General features: G+C 38.6%; 1 gene segment (V, D, J or C); it reads right to left on the reverse strand.

Annotated features, from left to right (window-relative positions):
• Nucleotides 1-2,093: 2,093 nt before the first annotated feature.
• The window catches only part of LOC132834478 (T-cell receptor beta chain C region-like), a 39,896-nt gene continuing 27,676 nt past the window's right edge, over nt 2,094-14,313 (reverse strand). The window contains 4 exon segments of the C gene segment in view: nt 2,094-2,798; nt 7,078-7,184; nt 9,583-9,603; nt 10,109-10,450. Of these exon segments, the coding sequence occupies nt 2,772-2,798; nt 7,078-7,184; nt 9,583-9,603; nt 10,109-10,450 (497 nt within the window).

Consider the following 14,313-nt stretch of genomic DNA (forward strand, 5'->3'; position numbering starts at 1 on the left):
CATCAGTAAAATGATGAAAAAGGTCAACAACAGTGCTGTCAAGCAATACACCCTTATCAACAACATATTCATCAACATCAGTTTGCTTCTGACCGGATGAAAATAAATTGTGAATTCTGTAGCTGAGAATTGCATTATTTCTAATTAAGGAACACAGGGCTCAAATGTTAACTCTGCTTCCTCTGCACAGATACTGCTAAAAATGCTTATTTTCTCTAGCAATATCTATATTCCATGCTTTGATATGACAGAAAGGGATAGATTTTGTTTTTATTTTCTCTCAAACAGTCAGAGAACTGGCTTTAAGGTTGAGTGAAAGACGCAGTTCAACTGTGATCACACTGAACCGTTGAATGGGTCTTGACAAGTAAAACAGTCTATACCTGCCCCTCTTATAATCATAGAATCACAGAGATGTACAGCATGGACACAGATCCTTCTGTCCAACTCGGCCAAATTAACCAGATATCCTAACCTAATCTAGTCACATTTGCCAACATTTGGCCCACATCCCTCCAAACACTTCCTATTCATATACCCATCCAGATGCCTTTTAAATGATGCAGTTGTACCAGTTTCCACCACTTCCTCTGGCAGTTCATTCCGTACACGCACCACCTTCTGCCCCTTAAACCCGCTTTATATCTTTCTCCTCTGACATGAGCCTATGCCCTCTAGTTCTGGACTTCCCCACCCTCGCAAAAAGATATTATCTATTTATCGTATCCATGACCCCCATAATTTTATAAACCCTATAGGGTCACCCTTCACCCTCTGACGCTCCAGGAAAAAACAGCCTCACCATAACAGTGCATAAAGTAACGAAAACTGAAATAGTTGGAGAAAGTTAGCAGAATTATTTTGATGAAGAGTTATGGATCAAAAACATTGACTTTCGACAGACACTGTGTCTTACGTTAAACTGGCTCCAGTGTTATCCTGAGGAATACCAAGCTGCATCACCACAAGTAATCTGCTCTGCGTATTAATATGTACATTCATCATTCACCTACTCCACTGCGTTGTCTCTACGGAAAATAGAAGTGAGAACATCCCATTCAGGCCTTCAAGCCTGCTCTGTCATTCAATATGATTATGGCTGATCATCCAACTCAGTCCCCTGATTTCTGACAATCCCCTTTAAACCTGTTAGCTCTAATGACTATATCCAACTACTTCCTATATACAGTCAATGACTTAGCCTTAACCATTTCTGTGGCACAGAATTCAAAAGATTCATCACTCTTGAAATGAAGAAATTTCTCATCATCTCCCTCATAATTGGATTGTTCTCTCCCATTAGGCTGTGACCCCTGATTCTGGACTCTCCAGTCATTGGGAGCATTCTTCCTGCATATACCCTATTTAATCTTGATTGATCAACCCTCGTTCCCTAAACGTCCAGTGAATGTAATCCAATTAATACAAGTTTTTTCATATATCAGGTCTGCCGAAATTAGCCTCGTACACATGCGTTGCCATTCACTCCATAGCAAGAATAATATTCCTCCGATACTATTGTACCTTTTGTATCCATTAATATCTGCTATGGTAGGGGACCTCAAAGCATCTTGTTTATTGCAGTGACACAATGAAATAGGACATTAGTTGTGAAATTTTCTAGTGGAAGTGTCCCTGTCTCTGAGTCAGGACAACCGAGTTCAAGTACCACATGCATCAGGGATGTGCAGTAGCATTTCTTAATAGGTTAATCAATAAATACTTACTACGTAAACTTTCATGAGTTCGTTGATGCCATGGACATCAAATTTACTTTCATAAAAAAGACAGAAAACATTCTTCCCTCTAATGCCTGTTGCATCAGAACATGTGTATATTTAACCAATTACTTGCGTTTTGGTATTTAAAAAAAGTAATGTCTGTTGTGAACGTTAATACTCTGAGCTACCTTTTCTGGGTAAGCTTTGACTCTGTCATCCTAACAAACGATGTGAATACGTCATCATTGTTCAAACAAAACAATATTTCGGTCATGTTTTGTTTAGATGAAATAACATTGAAAAACACATTGCTTTTTAATTACATCTATTTATTTCTTCTAAGAAAAGAAAAACAAGGATGAAGGCCGCAGAAATTCACAAACAGGTTGTCAATGCTAGCTCTATCAAGGATATCTTTTTAGAGATATCTTTATCCCACAATATTGACTAAAATCCCAGAATGTCATTCAAAAACTCATAATTACATTGATGCTTGAATGGAAACGAGATAAAATAACAGCTTGTTTTAAAAAAACATTCGAATCACTTTCAATGTTCAACATCTTAATAATATGCACATGATAATACAGAAAGAAAGAGGAGGGGTATATAAGTTAAAGTTAAGATTTAACACGCAACCGTTTTTTTGTGCCTTGAAAATGCGTAAAGCAAATTCTGACACTAAGAGGACGTTTTTGCATGATGGATCAAATTGACTTGTGCTATTTAGTGCTTGTATTTAAAGGTTCAAACAATCCAAAAACAAATTGGCTATCACTGAACTATTTGCTGAAATATCTTGCATTTCTCAAACCTGAAGCTTATTTATATAATAAAAAACGTAAATACGTGTCAAGATATAGACACCTGAAAGCAGAAAGGGCTCTAATTCTGCTCTATCACTTCACAAGACCACATTGTTGAGGGTAATGTCTTGATACATTGCTTGGGCAGCAGACGTAAACAAGAGCAAACCACTGTCTTAGCATTCACAAATTGCGAACTTCCTCCATCCATGCTGTCTCATGTGTTCCTCCTTCTTCATTGTGTTCAGTCAAATCTTTTGCTGCGGGAGATCTGGCATGAAATGAAAAGAACTGCGTTTGAGTCGTATCGAGAAATAGATAATAATCCTGTACGAAAGGAACAACACACTTTGCATGCACCACTTAGAGTCATAGAGATATACAGCAAGGAAAAAGACTCTTTGATCCAACTCATCCATGCCAACCAGTTATCCCAACCCAATTTAGTCTCACCTGGCAACACCTGGCTCATATCCATCCAAACCCTTTTAAATGTTGTAATTGTACGACCCTCCATCATATCCCCGGCAGCTCATTTCATACATGTGCCACACTCTGAAAGAGTTGCCCCTTAGGCCTCTTTTATATCTTCCTTTCTCACCCTAAACCTATGCCCTCTAGTTCTCGACTCCTCCACCCTAGGAAAAGGCTTTGTCTATTTATCCTATCCATGCCCCTCATAATTTTATAAATCTTTATAAGATCACCTTTCAGCCTCCGACTTCGAAAGACCTTTTCCTGTTCACTGCTCCTTCTTTGTGTCCATGGTTCTGCTCAATCAAGGATTGACCTTCCACGGATTTTTAAGTGAATATTGCGCCAGTTTAAAGTAATGATTCAGATAGCACATCCCAGAGAATAGCATCTCACAGCTACAAAATAATAGCAGAATGCTTCTCTCTGCTCCTATAGCCATTCTGTTCCCTTTACTCCCTGCCCTTCAGCCACAGGGAACGTGTTATCCTCATTTCGAATTTTTTAAAATTTCGTAAAGTCATAGTCATAGTCAAAGGTTCATACAGCACAGAAATGTATCGTTTGATCGAATTAGTCTGTGCTGACCATAATCTCAAACTAAATTGTTCCCACCTGACTGTGCTTGACCCATATCTCTCCAAACATTTGTTATTCATATAGTTATCTAAATGTATGTAAAGCATTGTAACGGTACCCACATCCACCACTTCATCTGGAAACTCATTCCTCACACTAACCACTCTCTATGTTAAAACAAAATGTCACTCATGTCCTCTTAAATTCTTTCTCCTTTCATCTTTCAAATGTGTCCCCGGTCTTTCCTTAAGAAGGGCTCATGCCTGAAACATCGATTCTCCTGTGCCTTGAATGCTGCCTGACCTGCTGCGCTTTTCCAGCAACACATTTTCAGCTCTGATCTCCAGCATCTGCAGTCCTCACTTTCTCCCGGTCTGCAAAACCCCGTCTTGAGAAAAGCACACTTGCCATTCACCTTACCTATAGTGTGCATGGTTTTATAACTCTTTAAATGTCAGCTCTCAATCTCCTGCTTTGCACTGAAAGAAAGACCTTGCCTGCCCAACATTTCCTTATAACCCAAACTGTCTATTCCTGGAAACATCCGAGTAAATTCCTTCAAATTATTCCACGTCAATAATCCCATTTCTCTAACAGGGAGACCATAACTGGCCAGAGCCCTCCATGACAGACCCCACCAACGTACTATACAACCTCCACATAATGTCTCAACTCGTACACTCAACGGTCTGTGCAATGAAGACAAACATGCTTTTTCTTTTCTTCACAACCCTATCTGTATGTGATGCAAACGTCACAGAATTATGTACCTGAACATCTGGGTTCAATGTTCTACAATATTACCAAAGGTCCTGTTTATGTCCTGCCTTGGTTTATTTTACCAAATTAATTTAGTTCACATTTTTCCAAATTAAACTTCATCTAACACTGTTCAGCACATTGACCCAAATAATCAAATCTCTTTGAAATCTTCACTGCCCATTGCAACACAATCTTGGTGTCATCCATAAACGTACAAACTCCTTAATCTCGTTGATAAGCTAAATAATTTTAGTTCCTCCAGGCTTTGCAGAAAACTGAAATTCTATATCGGCGATGCTATTTGAGCATTTGAGTCTTAGATGATTAATATTGTCTATCCTGATATTCTATTTCCATATACCAACATTAAATTGCATCTGTTGTTCATTTGTCTATTTATCTGTACTATTCCGCGGCAGATAAGAGAGAGAGTACTGCTGCACTGTGACAATACTTCTCCCTGCTACAAACGAATAGAGTCATCACTTCAAACTCGCCAATTGTCATAGCAATAGCCAACATGTGTTGCAATAACCAACACGAATCATAAAAAAATAACGCCCAATTCCAGGACAAGTAGCATTGTTCAACAACGAAAAGTCTTTAATATCTGATAAATGTTAATAAGTGACTCAAAAAGAAAGATAATCAAGATCGAAATTTATTCTCATGGGCATTGATTTCTGCAGTGGTATCACAAAATTGAGAATATAATGAAATGTGTCTTAAAAAATTCATTTACAGGTTATGAGTATCATGAGCTACATCAATATTTATTGCCTATATGTATTTGTCCAGAAGGCAGTTTAGAGTCAACCATATTGCTATGCATCTGAAGTCACATGTGGTCCAGACCAGGTTAGGACAGACATTTCCTTCCTTCAAGGGCATTAATAATCCAGATTTGTTTTCTCCAACAAATAACAATGATTTCATAGTTATGAAAAAACACTCTTCATCCAAGATTAATTTGCAAAATGAATTCAAACTCCACCATCTGCCACACCAGGACTTGAATACAGATTCAGCGGACATTCCCTGAAACTCTAAAGTAAGAGCTTAGCAGTAATACCACAAGACTAACATTTCCCCAACTCCGATACTTTTAACCAACAGAACGCCACCAGGACAAGTGGCTAGATATTGATTAGCTGCAACTTATACCTATGAATTACATGAATGGACTCAAAATAATGCAGCTACACTTCTGATGCTGTAAAGCAAGCTTGGATACCTAGCTGGGTCCAAAAACTTAGCAAAACGGAGACAAACTGTAATATTTGATAAGACAGAACATTATGAAGAGAATTGTGAAACTTGCTACTTTGGCCAAAATAAATTATATTTTTCAGAAAGTTGGGAGCAACAACTGACTGCTTGATGATTCTGGTCAGTTTCTTTTCACACGAATAACAGAAAGTTAAACTGTATTTCTCGGTGTGATGTCCCTGGTGATGATGCTGTGAATTATGCTGGAGATGGTAATCTCATTACAATTAAATGGCCTGTGAGGCCTCTTCAGTGATGGGCCGAATTCCTCACGTTTTGTCTGGAAGCACAGGTAGACAAGCTTATATAAAAAGAGCGGATTTCCTTGTAAAAACAGCCATGGAATTCTATAAAAATTAATGGCTTTTTCATTCTACCATTACAGAGGCTAGCTTTGAATTATGCATTATTTACAAAGATCAAATGGCAGTACAACAACGGAAGAACCCCTTTGGTCCACCAAGACTGTGCTAACACGCGATACATTTCTAAACTAAAACCTTTCTTGCCTTTGTGTGGCCGGTCTCCATTTTTTACCCTGCCTATTTATATATCTGTCAAAAATTCTCATAAGAGCTGCTCGTGTATTTGCCGCCACCACCTCTTCTGGTAGCATATTCCAGGCACTTACCGCCCTCTATGTAAAACACTTGCCTCTGATATCTCCTTCAAACTTGCCTCGTTTTACCTTAAACCTATGTTTCACCCTAATATTGGCATACATGTATGTGAAAAAGCAAGGAGAATGTGGGGACTGCAGTTGCTGGAGTTTCGAGTCGAAGAGTATGATGCTGGAAAAACAAAACTGATAGGGCAGCATTCGATGATTTCTGGTAGTGTGGAGATAGATTTCTACACCATAATGCAATGTGTCCTTACTGAAGTTCTATCTAATCTTTGATTTAATTCATTGACTGACTACGCTGATGGGATTTGAATGGAATCTGCCTAGTCGGTGACTTATTAACTTTGTTTCATTCCAATTCTTGGAATAGATATTATATTTTGCTCGACTCTCCTCTCTGCCGCCAGTAGATCTACACACTATTACATCCCAAATGGACGATTCGTTCCCTTTAAATGCTTTGACTGAACCACCCTACATCATTTACTCAGGAACGTCGTTCTTTCAAAGATTAACTGAAGTTCCAATCCTCTTTGATTTGTGATTGATTTCTATGTACATCGTAAAATGAAGGAATGACGTGTGACAATAATGGCAGGAGTCATAAATGGAATAAATTATTCACGTCATAGTAGTTCAATGAATGAGCACGAACTAGCCAATAATATAATTTACATTGGCAGCTCTTGAATGAACGTGAAATAGATGAAATTTTATGGGAATGCACTTTTGCATAGAAAACCAATGGGTTAATACAATTTATTTTGTTGGATATTTATTCAGGATCTAACTTTTTTGATATAAAACAGGCTTTTGAGTACTAATGTCAATTTAATCTTACCTTGGACTTCCAAACAATTATTGACACGAACAGTGCATACAAGATGCTTTTGCAAAACATCATAAGGTACGTCAATTTTGCTGTCCCCATGCTCTGCACTTTGGCTTCTGTGAAGTGAATGAAACGAAATAGGTTGGTATTCCTCTTTACTGACAGGTTAAAAAAACTGCTAAATTTGCTGAAGAGGCACTTTTCCATGTCATGAACCCAGGGTTATGTTGGAATAAGCAGGTTGACATGATCCAGTACATAGCAACCATCTTGATTGGTACCACATGCACAAACAACAATTCCCTTCACCACCGGCACTAAGTAAGATTAGTCTGCCCTATATTCAAAATTCATTGAGGCAATTCATCAGGTACTCTCAGATCGCACCTTAGAAATCACCAACCATTATTATCTGCTAGGAAAAGGACATCAAGTACGTGGAAACACCACCACCTTCAATTTCCCTTCCAAGTCATCTGTAGAAATACTGTTCCTTTCCATCACTTGTCACTATATAAAAATCCTGAAAATCCCTCCCTCAGGGGATTGTGTGTCAACCTCCAGCACATGAACTGCAGCGATTCAAGAAGGCAGATCATCTCTACATTCTCAATAGCGACGAGGCACAGGCAATAAACTTAGACCCAGCAACGAAGTCAACATCTCTCAAAACTCAATTTAAAAATGATTGAGGAAAGACTTTGTCTTAGATCCAATGAAGAACTACAGAAATATTTCATGCAGCATTTCCACTGTGATAGGACATTATTCCCAACATAATCAGCCAGTTATCCCTCTGGGGCACTCTCAGCAATGGTAAGTTTTACCGCACAGTACAAGACAATGGCTGAACTGGAAATTTGAGTGGAAAACCAGTTTGAGGAAGATGAGTAAGATATGCGCCGTAATGTGTCATGGGGTCAAAAGTATTTGAGTTCCATAATCGAAATTGATAGCCTGGAAACAGGGCTCTACGCATGTGTTATCTTTCAGATGGCTGCTTTGTTGTCCACACATATGAAAACTGCAGCAGTACTGGTTCTCTATAGTGCCTTAGAAAAAAATGTATAAGCCTCAGTAAATATCAATCACAATGATGGGGACAATTAATGCTCTGTTTGAGGGAGATTTCTCAGGCTTTGGCCCCACAGTGGCTTTTGGTAGATCAGCAAAATAAGCTCATGTTTTGTTTCTTTACTCCCATCGCATTGTTGCTGCAATTAGAAGGTGGCTTGAAGAACTTAGAACTATGCTGCTTGGAGAGAAGACGGCTAAAAGGTGATCCAGTGGCGGTTTTTAAAACCAAGACAGGACTGGATAGGATAGGGAAGAATTGTTTCCAATCAGCAGATGGATCAGGATGAACATGGGACAAACTGAAACATGACAGAAAATAAACTATTTCGCAATGCCTGTAGTTAGGACACGAGACCATGAACATCGAAGCTGAATTAAGTCATTCAGCCTATAAAGTCTGCACTGCCATTCATTCATGGCTCATAAGTTTATCAATACCATTTCTTGCCTTCTCCCCGTGGCACCTGATTCGCGTGCGATTATGAACTTACCAATCCCTATCTTACATGCACTCATGACGTGGCCTGCAAAACCCCTGTGACAAAGAATTCCACAGAATCACCACTCTGTGGCTGAAAGAATTCCTCCGAATCTCAGTTCTAAATCATTGTCTTTTAACTTTGAGGCTATAGCCTTGGGTCATAATCTCTCTTATTTGTGAAAACATCTTTTGCACGTTCACAATATGTGGGCTTCTCAAGATTCTGTAAGGTTCAAACAGATTTTCTCCCATCCTTCTAATCTTCATCGAGTTGAAACTCAAAGCCCTCAAGCATTTCTCATATGACAAGCACTTCATCCCGGGATCATTCAAAGCGCCAATACATTATTTCTGAGATTTGGGACCGAGAACTACTCACAATTTTCCAAACATGGTCTGACGAGCGCCTCAGTGGTACAAAGCTGTTTTTGTAGCCTAGCCAGCTTGATATGAATGCGATCATATAATTTACCTTCCTAACGGCTAAATGAATCTGCATGTTAACCTTAGGACAGTCCTGAACTGGAATTCCAAAATTGTTTTATTCTTTCGATTTCCTCAACCTTTCCCTGTTTATAAAATCGTTACACCTATATTCTTCTTGCTTAAGTGTACTATCTCACACACATTAAATATTCCATTCGAGCTGCTAGTTCTTTGCCGTCTCCAAGCCTGGTAGAGAACCACTGCAGCTTCCATGCTTCTTCAACATGACATCTAGCTGTGGAAATGTGGTGGAGACAGGCTTAATTGAGTCTTTGCAAAGGGTATTAGATGTGCATTCTGAGAAAAATGGCATTTAAGGCCCTGATATCCAAACAGAACAACCCTAGATTCTCCACCTCAACATTCCAGCTAACATCACACACACCCAGAGCGATCTGAGAAACCGTATAGACAGATCAAAGACTTTACATCACAGATCACAAGCAGGTAGAAGTAATTTTGAGGCTCACCTTTACTCATGCCACAGATTTCTGAAAGAAATGAGATATACAAGCAATTAACGACTGAATGTAGAATCAGAAAAGTATACAATGTTGTCGAGTCCCTTCGGTTCATCTTTTCTGTACTTCAAAAAAAAACTAATACCTACACATTCGCACTTTCTATTTCTTTTTTCTCTTTCATTGTGTCTCTGCATCTTTCCTGCCTTTAAAAACATACATTCATTACAATTCACTATGCCCAGTTGAATTGTGGCTGGGATATTTTTTGCAATCATCATATTAAAGGAAATTGAGAGTTGGAGGATGCATTGGCTTTGATATGCTGTGACTGTTGTAACTTTTCTTAAATATACACAATGGATATACTATAATATTTTTATTGTGTCCAGTTTATTGCAATAATAACACTGAATTAATGAATGGTGGGCTTGATCTGCATTTCATTTAAAAGAGCATCCAAGTACTCCAAATTCAAGTTATTGCTTTTTTGGAGTCCAAAGTGTAGCATTTTGTTTCCTAATAATTAACATACCAGCATTGACTTCAAACTTTGACGTGTACAAAGTAGGGTCCGATCCATTTGCATAATGATGAACTCTGCATTCAACGTTCTTCATCTTGACCCATTCTTCATCAACGAATCTTATCCGACTGCTGACATTGTAAGATTTGCCCCCTTCCTCTGCGACTGATTCGGGGTCTGACAGAATTTTAGTTTCATTTTCCTCCTTCTTACCATCGACATACCAGTGGATCTGGATGTTGTCGGGGTAAAAATCATTAACAAGGCACACCACTGTCGCTTTTCCTTTCTCTCTCAGCTCTGCTGGTGACGGTTTGAAAATCGTGATTTTGGGCCCTCGAACCGGGTGCTCTGCATAATGAATAATCAAAGAAAATATCAATGTAGATGACATAGGTGTCAATGATTGCCATCCAAGAATTCTCAGGATGCATTCTTATAAAAACATATGCATTAAAGGAGCAGGAGTAGACCGGTCCACCAATTGAAATATTCTACTATACAATAAAAATCAACACCAGTCTGAATGCCATCTTTAAAAAAAAATCAAAAACTATGCTTGAAATGCTCTTTGAAGGATTGTTACAAAACTCATCATCTGTGTGCAATAAGAAGAAAAAGTGCTGGAGGCTGGTAAAATTGCAGTATTTAAAAGACATCAAGATATGTTCATGAATAGGAACGTTTTTGAGAGATATGGGTCAAGTGCTGGTAAATGGAAATAGATTAGGTTAGGATATCTGGTCAGCACAGATGAGTTGGAAAGGAGGGTGTGCTTCCATGTTGTGTTTTTCTGTGACTCTGTCCCTCAAAGTGTTTAATATCTCTGTTTTAACGGGGCTATCCGATTTGTCTTTCGTCGGTTAAGGTTAATTTTAGATTCCTCGACAAGAGGAAATCCCCAACATCCACCTTGCGAATACCCCTCAAAATCTTATATGTCTCTTTCTTGTTAGTTTTAAACTCCAGTGTATACAAACCCAACCTCAGCTTTTCCAGATGCTAGTCTCGTAATTAATATCTGAGCTCGTTATAATTCATTACATCCCTTTTTAACTATCAGGAATAATGAATGACTAGAATAGGATAATGGGCCAATCAAGGACAGCAGTGGGACTTTGTATATGGATTCCGAGGAGTTAGGAGAAACGCTAAATGAGTATTGTTCATCATTATTCATGCCAGAAAAATGTAATGTTGTCGAGGAGAATACCAGAAACAAGCTAGTAGACGAAACGGGATTAAGGTACACAAGGTCGAGGCATTAGTAATTCTGGAAAATAGACATGTCCCCTGGGCCGGATAGGATTTATCCTGGGATTCTCTGGGAAGGCAGGGAGGAGATTCTACAGACTTTGATTTTGATCTTCGTTTTGTCATTGTCTACAGGAAAAGTGCCAGGAGACTGGAGGATGTCAAATGTTGCCCCTTTGTTCAAGAAGCAGAGTTCAGGCAACCATGTTAATTTTCGACCAGTGAGCCTTATGTCGGTGGTGGTTGAAGTCTTGGAAAAGATTATAAGCGATAGGTTTTGTAAATAACTAGAAAGAAATAAGTTGATTAGGGATAGTCAACATAGTTTCGTGAAGTATAGGTGCTGGCTCACGAGCCTTATTGAGTTCTCTGAGAAGGTGAACAAACAGGTGGATGAGGATAAAGCAGTTGATGTGTAATAGATGGATTTTAGTAAGACATATGATAAGGTTTCCTGTGATAAGCTATTGCACAAAATACGGAGGATGGGATTGAGGGTAATTTGCCGGTTTGGATCAGAAACTGACGAGCTGAAAGAAGACAGAGGCTGGTGGTTGATAGGAAATGATGAACCTGGAGTCCAGTTACTATCTTTGTACCACAAGGATGTATTTTGGGGCCACTGCTGTTTGTCACTTTTATAAATGACCTGGGTGTGGGCGGAGAAGAATGTGTTAATAAATTTGCTGAAGACAATAAATTCGGCAGAGTTGTAGATAGTATCTAAGAATGTTGCAGGTTACATTAGGAGTAAGCTAATCTGCAGAACTGGGCTGAGAGGTAGCAGATGGAGTTGAATGCAGAAGTTTGAAATGGTTCATTTTGGAAGGAACATCAGGAGTAAAGAGTATTGGGCTAATAGTTCATCGATTCTTCGTAGTGTAGATGAGCAGATATATCGGTGTCCATGTGCATAGATCCCTGAAAGTTGCCACCCAGGTTAATAGGGTTAGTAAGAAGGCATACTGTGTTATCTTTTCATGGTAGAGTGATTGAGTTTTAGAGCCATAGGTCATGTTGCAGCTGTATAAAAGACCGGCCGTACTAGGAGTATTGCTTACAGTTATGTTCACTGCATTATAGGAACGATGAGGAAGCATGAAAAGATTCAGAGGAGATGTATTAGGATGTTACCTGGTGCAGACTGATGTTCTTTTGAGGAAAGACTGAGGAAATTGAGGCTGATTTCGTCAGTCAGAAGAAGGTTGAGAGTGACTTAATTCAGATATATGAAAATAAGAGGGTTAAGTAGGGTGGAGAGTGAGACTATCTTTCCTCGGATGGTGATAGCTAGCACGAGGTGACTTAGCTTTAAATAGAGAATATATATCTGAGAAAGAGTAGGGAGTGGAACGACTTGCCTGAAAAAGTAATAGACTCACCAATTTTAATGGTATTTCAATGGTCATTGAATAAACATATGGATGAAAATGGAATAGTATAGATTTGATGGGCTTTAGATTGATTTCACAGGTCGGCACAACTTTGTGGGCTGAAGAGCCATTACTACGCTAAAATGTTCTATGTTATAAGTTCCAAATAACGGGAAAAATACGGAAATATTCATGTTGATTGTTTTGACCAGAACAGATTTGATGTACAAGACAGTTTTTTTTTCATGGCTGTCGACTTCGATAATTCAATGACTGCACTTGACGTGGTCTTAACAGTGTCCTATATAATAGCAACATAAGCTCCACAATTTTAGTCAATTGTTCCTTTAATATGAAATAACGTTCTATACGTGTTTCTAATCTTAGCTGCATCAATGGAGCAATCTTTTGCAATTTATGATCTTTTATTTCGAGATCTTTATGCATCTCAGAGCTCTGAAATCGTTCACAATTTAGATGATATGTTACATTATTGTTCCTCTTCGTCTATCATTATTGTCCATTGTTAAATCTACACCCATACAATTTATCTACATCCATTCGCACCCTACCTTTGTCCTCTACATTGCTCATTTTCCTGCCTTTTCTTATGTTACTCGTAAATCTAGAAATGAAACCTTTCGTCTGTTCACACATCAACATAATTCACTAAAATAAATACTATGAAGTCAGGTCCCAGCACGGATCACTGTGGCAGAATTTTAAAAAAGGAGCTAGAAGTCAGACAGGTTCTGAGGAGCAGGGAGTTAACGTTTTGGAAATAAACCCTTCTTCCTAATGTAGGGCTTCTGCCCTAAACAGCGACATTCCTGCTCCTTGGATGCTGCCTGAACTACTGTGCTTTACTAGTCGACACTTTTTGACTCTGACTTTACAGCATCAGTAGTCCTCACTTTCTCCGGATCCCTGTGGCATCCCACTTTTCACTTGTTACGTTGAAGAAAGTGGCTTCATTATACATATTGTATCCTTCCGGTTAGGAACACCATATTCTATCTGTTTGGATATGTTAAACACAATACCATGAACTTCTAATTTCTGTACTAACATCTTATTAGGTAACCCATAACCTGCCTTCTGAAAATTTAAAGCACAATTCAATTACTACTTCCCCTTACTACTTCCACAAAAGGAATTTATCGTTGAACATGATCTTACTATCACAAAATGATACTCTACTCCCAGTTCTAAGTGCATGGTTATAACATACTTAATGATCGTTTTTAACACCTCCTTTTTGACAGATGTTAGGCTAACTGGTCTGTATTCTTCTGTTTTACCCATTTCAGCACAAAGAGTAGCATTGCCATTTTCCAATCTTCAGAATTTTCCCAATAATGGAATCTTGCTATATCAAGGGAAGTTTGATCCTTGAAACAGAAACCTCAATTGTCTCCCTAACCAGTTTTCAAAGGCCCTAGGATGAATGTATTTTTATTTCTTCCAGTGTACTACGTAACAACACTGAAAAAACCAGCACACCATCTTCACAAGTGACTTACTGGCTTTAAATCATTCAATATCTATATAAATCACTTATCCAATCACATTTCTAGAACTTAAATC

Source organism: Hemiscyllium ocellatum, chromosome 40 (genome assembly GCF_020745735.1).
Source record: "Hemiscyllium ocellatum isolate sHemOce1 chromosome 40, sHemOce1.pat.X.cur, whole genome shotgun sequence".
Lineage (NCBI taxonomy): Eukaryota > Metazoa > Chordata > Chondrichthyes > Orectolobiformes > Hemiscylliidae > Hemiscyllium > Hemiscyllium ocellatum.